The 12,499-nt window shown below is 42.8% G+C and overlaps 1 protein-coding gene across 1 annotated transcript; it reads right to left on the bottom strand.

The window, feature by feature from the left end:
• Nucleotides 1–4,053: 4,053 nt before the first annotated feature.
• On the bottom strand, nt 4,054–7,772 carry LOC131344623 (pituitary tumor-transforming gene 1 protein-interacting protein). The gene is made up of 7 exons (XM_058377054.1): nt 7,556–7,772; nt 5,919–5,965; nt 5,692–5,800; nt 5,470–5,578; nt 5,129–5,194; nt 4,503–4,549; nt 4,054–4,394 (listed from the first exon to the last, which is right to left on the bottom strand). Exons 1-7 carry the CDS (start codon nt 7,686–7,688, stop codon nt 4,345–4,347), a joined length of 561 nt encoding a protein of 186 aa, XP_058233037.1. The 5' UTR covers nt 7,689–7,772; the 3' UTR covers nt 4,054–4,344.
• Between the last annotated feature and the right edge of the window lie 4,727 nt (nt 7,773–12,499).

Below are 12,499 nucleotides of genomic sequence, written 5' to 3'. Positions count from 1 at the left end.
CACACACAGACACACACAGACACACACACAGACACACACAGACACACACACAAACTCACACACAGACACACACAGACACACACACAAACTCACACACAGACACACACAGACACACACACAAACTCACACACAGACACACACACAGACACACACAGACACACACACAGACACACACACACAGACACACACACAGACACACACACAGACACACACACAAACTCACACACAGACACACACAGACACACACACAAACTCACACACAGACACACACACAGACACACACACAGACACACACAGACACACACAGACACACACACAGACACACACACAGACACACACAGACACACACACAGACACACACAGACACACACAGACACACACAGACACACACACAGACACACACACAAACTCACACACAGACACACACACAAACTCACACACAGACACACACAGACACACACACAAACTCACACACAGACACACACACAGACACAGACACACACACAGACACACACACAGACACACACAGACACACACACAGACACACACACAGACACACACACAGACACACACACAAACTCACACACAGACACACACAGACACACACACAGACACACACACAAACTCACACACAGACACACACACAGACACACACACAAACTCACACACAGACACACACACAAACTCACACACAGACACACACACAAACTCACACACAGACACACACACAGACACACACACAGACACACAGACACACACACAGACACACACACAAACTCACACACAGACACACACACAGACACACACACAAACTCACACACAGACACACACACAGACACACACACAAACTCACACACAGACACACACACAGACACACACACAGACTCACACACAGACACACACACAGACACACACACAAACTCACACACAGACACACACACAGACACACACACAAACTCACACACAGACACACACACAGACACACACACAGACACACAAACTCACACACAGACACACACACAGACACACACACAGACACACACACAGACACACACAAACTCACACACAGACACACACAGACACACACACAAACTCACACACAGACACACAGACACACACACAGACACACAGACACACACAAACTCACACACAAACTCACACACAGACACACACACAGACACACACACAAACTCACACACAGACACACAGACACACACACAGACACACAGACACACACAAACTCACACACAGACACACACACAGACACACAGACACACACACAAACTCACACACAAACTCACACACAGACACACACACAGACACACACACAGACACACACACAGACACACACACAGACACACACACAGACACACACACAAACTCACACAAACTCACACACAGACACACACACAAACTCACACACAGACACACAGACACACACACAGACACACACACAGACACACACAAACTCACACACACAGACACACACAGACACACACACAAACTCACACACAGACACACACACAAACTCACACAGACACACACAGACACACACACAAACTCACACACAGACACACACACAGACACACACACAGACACACACAGAGACACACACACAGACACACACACAAACACACACACAAACACACACACAAACACACACACAGACACACACAGACACACACACACAAACTCACACACAGACACACACAGACACACACACAGACACACACACAGACACACACACAGACACACACAGACACACACAGACACACACACAGACACACACACACAAACTCACACACAGACACACACAGACACACACACAGACACACACACAGACACACACAGACACACACACAGACACACACAGACACACACACAGACACACACAGACACACACACAGACACACACACAGACACACACAGACACACACACAAACTCACACACAAACTCACACACAGACACACACAGACACACACACAGACACACACACACACACACACACAAACTCACACACAGACACACACACAGACACACACACAGACACACACAGACACACACAGACACACACACAGACACACACACAGACACACACACAGACACACACAGACACACACACAGACACACACACAGACACACACACAGACACACACAGACACACACACAGACACACACAGACACACACACAAACTCACACACAGACACACACAGACACACACACAAACTCACACACAGACACACACAGACACACACACAGACACACACACAGACACACACACAAACTCACACACAGACACACACAGACACACACAGACACACACACAGACACACACACAAACTCACACACAGACACACACAGACACACACACAAACTCACACACAAACTCACACACAGACACACAGACACACACACAAACACACACAGACACACACACAAACTCACACACAGACACACACACAGACACACAGACACACAGACACACACACAAACTCACACACAGACACACACACAGACACACACACAGACACACACAGACACACACAGACACACACACAAACTCACACACAGACACACACACAGACACACAGACACACAGACACACACACAAACTCACACACAGACACACACACAGACACACACACAGACACACACACAGACACACACAGACACACACAGACACACACAGACACACACAGACACACACACAAACTCACACACAGACACACACACAGACACACACACAGACACACACACAAACTCACACACAGACACACACAGACACACACACAAACTCACACACAAACTCACACACAGACACACAGACACACACACAAACACACACAGACACACACAAACTCACACACAGACACACACACAGACACACACACAGACACACACAGACACACACACAGACACACACACAGACACACACAGACACACACAGACACACAGACACACACACAGACACACACACAGACACACACACAGACACACACACAGACACACACACAGACACACACACAGACACACACAGACACACACACAGACTGTTTTTCGCTGATTGCTGAGCTGAATACAGAAAGTAACTTCTAATGACAAACACTATGCTAAACTCTATAGTGGAACAATGTGACACCAGTGATCCATATAACTATTCATGTGTAGTAGTAATAATAAATAAATAAAAAATAAATAAATGTTTTTTAAAAAATAATAATAATAAATAAATATAATAATAATAATAATAATAATAATAATAATAATAATAGTGGACATATTACATCAACATGGCAAGCCTTTAAATTACACACACCATTTATTTAACGTTTGTCTTTATAAATGCGCGTGTGTGTGTGTGTGTGTGTGTGTGTGTGTGTGTGTGTGTGTGTGTGTGTGAGAGAGAGAGAGAGAGAGACAGAGAGACTCACCGACGCGGCGGAAGCTTTCTGATAAAGTTCTCCGAAGTTTCTTCATTTTGTTTGTTGTTTATTTCCGAAGCTGCCGCTACATCACACACACATGTGCACGCGCACACACACGCACGCGCGCACACCGGTCCAGTGATGAAGAGGCTTTACAGCGCTTCTCTCCGCCTCGCGCGCTCACACACGCCTTTGTTCAAAAGCGCACGAGCTGCTTGGTTTAAAGACTTCATCTCGGTGAAGAACCGAATAAAGTAAAAAATAACAATATATTTCTGATAAGTTATAAAGACGTTGCAGTGTGTGTGAGAGAGAGAGAGAGAGAGAGAGAGAGAGAGAGAGATAGAGAGAGCACAGCCCCACTGGTTCCTCCGCGCGCTCTGTGATAATCATCTGGAGAGGAACACACGCTCTGAATAAACCCCGCCCACACACACAGAACACCGCTGATTGGTTGACTCACCTATCAATCTGAGCTGAGCCTTTTACAGTGATTGGCAATTGTGGGGCGGAGCTAAAGGCCTCCTTTAGGAACTGTAACTATGCACTATGTGTGTGTGTGTGTGTGTGTGTGTGTGTGTGTCACACTTCCTATTTATTTAAAGCAGCTCAGAACACATCAAGTGTAAAAGCAGAATTTTAATTTATTAGGAAACTTTTAGAGCATACAGTGGCACAGCAGAATTTAAAACACTTACGCACACACACACATACATACACACACACATACATACACACACACATACATACACACACATACATACGCACATACATACACACACGCACATACCTACACATGCACACACACATGCACACACATTACACTGCAGTTTGAAGAGATAAGGTTAATCAGATTCCCTGTGTGAGTTTGCTGACCAAAAGTAAATGGACGGCCTTCTTGTCTCATCTGTCCCATCTCACTCATTCTCAAACTTGCTGTATGGGTGATCCGAGTCGGACATCAATCCTGCATAGAGACAGACAAACACACACACACTTAACAATTCTGTTCTATTTTCAGTGTTCGTAATATTAAAATGAATTAAAGTAACATGCTGTTAAAAGTGCAGTTTACCGTATTTCTTGCGGATCTCATCGTGTCTTGCCCTGCGCTCAGCCCTCCTACACACACACACACAATCCAGAAAAGACCATAAGGTACAGCTCTACTGACACTCAGCTACCCTATGAACATCCATCCATTTTTTATATGCACTTTATTCCTAATTAGGGTCACGGGGGTCTGCTGGAGCCTATCCCAGCACACATTGGGTGAAAGGCAGGGGTACACCATGGACAGGTCGCCAGTCCATCGCAGGGCCACATATAGACAGACAACCACACACACTCACTCCTATGGGCAATTTAGAATGACCAATCAACTTAATGTACATGTTGTCGAACTGTGGGAGGAAACCGGAGTACCCGGAGTAAACCCATGCAGGCACGGGGAGAACATGCAAACTCCACATCACTGGGTTTGAACCCAGGATCTTCTAGCTGTGAGGCAACAGTGCCAACCACTAAGCCACCGTGCTGTCCCCTACATGAACACTGTTTATTAAAAAGTGTGTGTGACACAGCCATGGAGGTCTGAACCCCAGTCCTACACTTGGTGCCTATTTAGTGTGCTAGTGTGCAGTTTGGGACACAGCATCTTCCAAACCTCATGCTGGGAGTAAATGAAAGTGAAAGTCTTACCGATCCTCTGAAAGCTGCCTGTCTCTTTCCCTCTTCCAAGCGATCTCCTCCTCTATACGATCTGACCTGTGTGATTTAACACAAAGCAGGTTATGTACAAAAACACACTTTTTTAAATTGTTTATTTATTAAATGTTTAAACATGCTGCATGTATTTCAGACTTCACACACACCAAGCTCTCTGATTGGTCGATGTGTCTATGGAGGAGGAGCCTGTCATTTTATACACTTATAATTTTCTATAACCAGAAGAAAAAACTTTACACAGAAGTGTGGCAGGTCAGCAGGCAGTGTGTGTGTGTGTGTTTGTGTGTGTGTGTGTGTGTGTGTGTGTTAGTTACCGTGACGATCGTCCACAGCGGCGACAGCAGTAGCAGCAGCACACAGTGACAGCCAACAACACCACACACACTAACACGGCCATCGCAATGATCAAAGCCTCGAAGTTCACTAACACACACACACACACACTTTAATTCCCGTTTTAACTTCATTTCACATGCTTTTTTAATTGTCTTTGTATGTGTGTGTGTGTGTGTGTGTGTGTGTGTGTGTGTGTTTACCTGAGCACACCCCCCAGCGGGCCTGAGACAGTTTACACACTGATGCAGGAGGAAGCAGGTGAGACACGGGGTAAACTGTACAGGTGTCATTAGTGTAACACCACAAACACTGAGTCACACACACACACACACACACACACACACACACACACACACACACACAACATCATTAATAAATCTACTTTTTTTTCTGTGATATAAACAGTTCCGCTGTGTGACTTTCTTACCGAGACATTTTTCAGACAGGAGTCACAGCTGGTCAAAGTACTGCAGGCTGGAAAATAAACATCAACAACAACAATCACAACATCATCATCAACAACAACAAAAACCACAACAATCATGTCATCAACAACATCATCATCATCAACAACAACAAAAGCCACAACAACAATCACATCATCATCAACAACAACAACAAAAACCACAACAACAATCACATCATCATCAACAACAACATCAACAACATCAACATCATCATCAACAACATCATCATCAACAACAACAAAAACCACAACAACAATCACATCATCATCAACAACAACAACAAAAACCACAACAACAATCACATCATCATCAACAACAACATCATCATCATCAACATCATCATCAACAACATCATCATCATCAACAACAACAAAAACCACATCAACAACATCAACATCATCATCATCATCAACAACAACAACAAAAACCACATCATCAACATCATCATCATCATCAACAACAACAACAACAACATCAACATCATCATCAACAACATCATCATCATCAACATCATCAACATCATCATCATCATCATCATCATCAACAACAACAACAAAAACCACATCATCAACATCAACATCATCATCATCATCAACAACAACAACAACAACAATCACATCATCATCAACAACATCAACAACATCAACATCATCATCAACAACATCAACAACATCAACATCATCATCAACAACATCATCATCATTATCATCATCATCAACAACAACAACAACAACAACAACATCCACATCATCAACAACATCCACATCATTATCAACAACAACATCCACATCATTATCAACAACAACATCCACATCATCAACAACAACATCCACATCATTATCAACAACAACAACAACATCCACATCATTATCAACAACAACATCCACATCATTATCAACAACAACATCCACATCATTATCAACAACAACAACATCATCATCATCATCATCAACAACAACAACAACAACAACAACATCATCATCATCATCAACAACAACAACAAAAACCACATCATCAACAACATCAACATCACCATCATCATCAACAACAACAACAACAACATCATCATCATCATCATCATCATCATCAACAACAACAACAACAACAACAACAACATCATCAACAACAACAAAAACCACATCATCAACATCATCATCATCATCATCATCAACAACAACAACAACAACATCATCAACAACAACAAAAACCACATCATCAACATCAACATCATCATCATCATCATCATCATCAACAACAACAACAACAACAACAACAACATCATCATCATCAACAACAACAAAAACCACATCATCAACATCAACATCATCATCATCATCATCAACAACAACAACAACAACATCATCATCAACAACAACAAAAACCACATCATCAACATCATCATCATCATCATCAACAACAACAACAACAACAACAACAACAACAACAACAATAAACAAAAAAATAAACATAAAGGAAGTACTCAGGCTGTTACTGCTCTGTTCCTGTTAGTTGATGTTAGCATGATATTAGCTGATGTTAGCTGTTAGCATGACAGTCCGGTCTGAGTTTATTTATGGTTGAAGTTTAAAGCACTTACGCTGAGTAAGAGGCTCAGGTGAAGGGTTCGCGTTAGCTGTCTGAATAAACAGCATATAAACCATCACAGCGCACACTGAGGATAAAAATCCAGCAAAGTTGTAAAAGTTGATCGTAATGTTAATTCTTTTCATGGTTTCAGTTCTGCTTCAGCTCTTTGAGGAGAGCAACGCGTTCAGACACTGCACTCACAAACACACACCAACATGTCGGACTCCGCAAACACACTTCAGAATAAAAGTCTAAAGCTCGAAAATAACAGACATTGGGTCAGAAATGTAATAAATAAGAAAAATAAAGCAAATCTAATAGCAATTAGGAGGATTTTAAATGTAGATTGATTTAAGTATATTGAATGTTATTTTTTCCAGTTGCTCGAAACATTTCTGGAAACAATTCAATTCATATCAATTCAATTCCATTTGTATAGCGCCTTTTACAATGGACATTGCCTCAAAGCAGCTTTGAAGATAAGCAAAATAAGAAGATAAACAGAGAAAGGAGAGGGGGGGAAAATAAATAACTAAATAACTAGAAGTAAAAATAAATTAAATAAAATAAATAAATTAAATTATTAAACTATTTTATCCTTATTTTATTTTATCCCTAATGAGAAGCCTGTGGCGACGGTGGCAGGGAAAAACTCCCTGGGATGATATGAGGAAGAAACCTTGAGAGGAACCAGGCTCAGAAGGGAACCCATCCTCATTTGGGTGACACTAAACAGTAAATAATGTAACTGTAGCTGATTAATGTCCTTTCTACAACAGAAATCAATGACCATGAGGAACTATTAGGTCAGTGTAGTTTCTAAGGTCATTATAAACACTAGTTCTTTGCTGTCACAAGCTGACAGATGAAATGGCAGATCTGTGATGGTGTGAAAGTCCCCAAGTGGCTCTGTCCACGGCTGTCTCCTGGTCCACACAGATCCATCCACAGCATCAGTGGGCACCATCAAGTGGCGAGACTCCGACCAGGGGTAGGGCAGTGGTCACACTGGAAACTGGCAAACACTGGGAGCTCAGGAGTGGGGTGTATAGCTCCACAGAGAAAAAAACGAGAAAGATATTAAGTTTCTGATCATGTGATGCTTAAAGGCAGTGTAGAATTATGTGTAAAGTGCAGGCAGGGACTCCAGCAAGACTAACTATGACATCATAACTAAAAGGGAGAGCCAGAAGGTCACAGACATGAAGGCTTCCCGGGACATAAAGCATCCAACCACTTCACAGTCAGTGACCTGAGTGACCATGTGAGGGTGGTAAGATGACAGCATCCAAACATCCCAGTACACCAAACACTCTATGACCATGAACCTTCAGATCTGCTCCTTTACCTAAGAAAAACTATACACTGAAATCTTGACTAAACAAATGTGTCTTCAGCCTGGACTTAAACACTGAGACTGTGTCTGAATCCCCAACACTAATTGGAAGGCTGTTCCATAACTGTGGGGCTTTGAAAGAGAAAGCTCCGCCCCCTGCTGTAGCCTTTGCTACTTGAGGTACTACCAAGTAACCAGCACCCTTTGATCGGAGTAGGCGTGGCGGATCATAAAAGACTAAAAGATCGCTCAGGTACTGCGGCGCGAGACCATTTAGTGCTTTATAGGTCAGTAACAGTATTTTATAATCAATGTGAAATTTGACTGGGAGCCAATGTAGTGTGGATAAAATAGGAGTGATGTGTTCATATCTTCTGGTTCTGGTGAGGACTCTAGCTGCTGTGTTCTGGACTAACTGGAGCTTGTTCCTGCTCCTACTGGAACATCCAGACAGTAAGACATTACAATAATCCAACCAAGAGGTAACAAAAGCATGAACTAGTTTCTCTGCATCATGAAGTGACATCATATTTCTTATCTTAGCAATATTCCTAAGATGGAAGAAGGCTACCCGAGTGATATTATCTACATGAGCTTCAAATGAAAGACCAGAATCAATAATCACACCAAGATCTTTTACTGCTGGACAAGATGGACGAAACCAAAAACCTGGATGAAACCAAAAGACCATCCACCATTACTCTGTAATCAGAAAGCTCACTTCTAACTGCCTGTGGTTCTAGTACTAGCACCTCTGTCTTGTCCGAATTAAGCAGGAGGAAGTTAGTGACCATCCAGTGTCTAATGTCCTTTACACATTCTTCTATCTTAATAAGCTGGTGTCTCTCATCTGATTTAGCTGAAACATATAGCTGTGTGTCATCTGCATAACAGTGGAAGCTAATACCATGTTTATGAATAACTGCACCAAGGGGTAACGTATATAGGGAGAAAAGCAGTGGGCCTAAGACAGAACCTTGTGGAACACCGAACATAACCTTGGTATGCATGGAGAAGTCACCATCTAGATCTACAAACTGATAACGGTCAGTCAAATAAGACCTGAGCCAGGAGAGGGCTGTTCCTTTAACACCAACAACATGTTCTAGTCTATCAAGTAGAACAGTGTGGTCAATGGTGTCAAAAACTGCACTAAGATCCAGTAGCACCAGTAAGGAGACACAACCCTGATCAGAAGCCAGTAACAGGTCATTGACCACTGTAACCAGTGCTGTCTCTGTGCTATGATGAGGTCTAAATCCTGACTGATACATTTCATAAATGTTATTTCTATGCAGGTCTGAACATAACTGCTGTGCTACAGCCTTTTCTAGGATCTTGGAGATAAAGGGCAGGTTTGATATCAGTCTAGTTAGACAGCTGACCAGGGTCGAGGTCCGGTTTTTTAATCAGGGGTTTGATAACTGCTAGCTTAAAAGATGTAGGCACATAGCCAGTGCTTAGAGAAGAATTAATTATTTTTAGAAGGGGTTCAGTAGCTACTGGTAATATCTGTTTAAGGAAAGATGTGGGTAAAGGATCTAGGATGCAGGTAGAAGATTTTGAAGAAGAAATTAGTGAAATTAGATCAGGCTCTTGAAGTGGAGTGAAGCACTCTAAGCTCTGATCAGAAATAGTTATATTATCTAAAGAATTATCTATCAAATAATATGGTTTTAAATTAATAGACTGAATTTTTTTGCCTGATATTGTCAATTTTTTCATTGAAAAAATTCATGAAGTCATTGCTGCTAAATGTAGATGGTGTGCACTTTTCTACAGTGGTTTTACTCCTAGTTAGTTTTGCTACAGTGCTAAATAAAAATTTTGGATTGTTTTTGTTATCTTCGATTAGGGCAGAGAGATACGCTGATCTAGCAGCACTAAGAGAATTTTTGTATCTCAGAAGGCTTTCCTTCCACGCAATCTGGAATACTGCCAATTTAGTTTGATGCCATTTACGCTCTAGTTTCCTAGCTGATTGTTTTAAAGCTCGTGTGTGGTCGTTGTACCAGGGTGCTAGTTTCTTGTCTATAATTTTTTTCCTTTTAAGTGGAGCTACAGTGTCTAGGGTGTTCCGAAACATTGACTCCAGGTAATCAGTCGCCTGGTCAAGTTCTGTAGGGTCAGACGGTGAACCAATCATGTGTGATAATTCTGGGAGACTATCAGTAAATCTCTCTGCAGTAGCAGACGTAATGTACGCTTGTTAGAATTTTCGGGTTCACTTGGAGAAAATCCTGAGATGCGCTGCTGCTGCTGCCTCTAGAGCTGAATTCAGGGAAGAGATGCTAAAGAACAACACAGAGACAGTGATTGAATAGCAGAACTCCTTGAAATTTAATGAGATAAAAAGGGAGAATTTATATAGAAGAAAGGTATAATCTTCATAATTATCTATAGGTAAACAAAAGACGTCAGCAGAAACGGATGTGGTGTTGACGTGTTCACTGGCAGTTTTGTGAGTTTATTATGAAAAGGCCTATCTAAGATACGGAAGACGGAACTGTCACTGAGTGTCTGTGTTCAGCACGTTCTCAAAACAGAACAGAAAGAATTTCTAGGACAAAACAAGCTGACAGAGATCTTATATTTAACAGTCCTAGCTTCAGATCAAAGGTGCAGGCTGTACATTCACTATCATCTAGTTTTATGTTAATCAGGTTACTAAAACAAATTTTCTGATTGTTAAAACATTTTCGTTTGGTTCGGGGAACAGACACAGTCTCAATGTTATGAACCCTGAGTGACGACTCTTTGCAGCCAGCAGACGGTGGGATTAACCTGCTTGTCTGCTCCCTGGCCCTGGCCCTGGATTGTCACCGATTAACTAGATCTGCTCTAAGATTATGTGCGATGCTGCAAGAAATGAGAGCAGCACCCTCCCGAGTGGGATGGACACCGTCCCGTCCTAACCGGCCAGCCTTGCCCTCAAAAGAGCTCCAATTGTCTATGAAGCCCACATTGTTTTTGGAGCACCACCTGGACATCCAGCAGTTCAGCGACCATAACCTGCTGTAAGCTACATCACCACGCCGCATTGGGATGGGGCCAGAGCATACTACAGCATCGGACATCGCCTTCGCTAATTTACACACCTCTACAACATTACTCTTAGTAACCTCAGACTGACGAAGGCGTATATCATTAGCTCCTACATGGAAAACTATCTTGGAGAACCTGTGCTTGCCTAGGACCCTGAGATTACCTGCAATGTCCGGCGCCCTGGCTCCCGGAATACACATAACCTGTGCTGCTGGAGCCCCTAAAGGCCTAGCTAATTTCACAAGCCTTAAAATTGAGCCTCCTATAACCAGAGCTCTTTCAGGTTTCTCAGCGGGTTCTTCACTGAGGAGAGCAAACCTGTTGGTCATGTGAAGTGGAGAGGAGTGGTGGTCCCGTGGGCAAGCCTTAGCGTTAGCCTTGACTGCGCGACTATGCCGCCGAGTCGTCACCCATTCGCCCCGCTGTGAGGGCTCTAATGCCGGAGTTGGGGGGTTATTAACTCCACCTAAGGCATCCAGACTTCCTCCTACAGACACTACACTGCTCTCACCATCACTAACCCTCTCTAGGGTCTGGATGCGCACCTCTAAAGCTAATATCTTCTCCGTCAGA

The sequence above is a fragment of the Hemibagrus wyckioides genome, linkage group LG23 (assembly GCF_019097595.1).
Source record: "Hemibagrus wyckioides isolate EC202008001 linkage group LG23, SWU_Hwy_1.0, whole genome shotgun sequence".
In the NCBI taxonomy this organism is placed as follows: Eukaryota; Metazoa; Chordata; class Actinopteri; order Siluriformes; family Bagridae; genus Hemibagrus; species Hemibagrus wyckioides.
Note: the sequence above shows the minus strand (reverse complement) of the source record. Positions and strands in the feature narration are given on the sequence as shown.

Coding starts and splice junctions, on each gene's coding strand:
- LOC131344623 (XM_058377054.1), bottom strand. CDS start 7,688: ATGAAAAGAATTAACATTACGATCAACTTTTACAACTTTGCTGGATTT. Junction 5,195..5,469: donor CGCTGTGGACGATCGTCACG/GTAACTAACACA, acceptor TAAATCACACAG/GTCAGATCGTATAGAGGAGG. Junction 4,395..4,502: donor TGAGATCCGCAAGAAATACG/GTAAACTGCACT, acceptor GTCTCTATGCAG/GATTGATGTCCGACTCGGAT.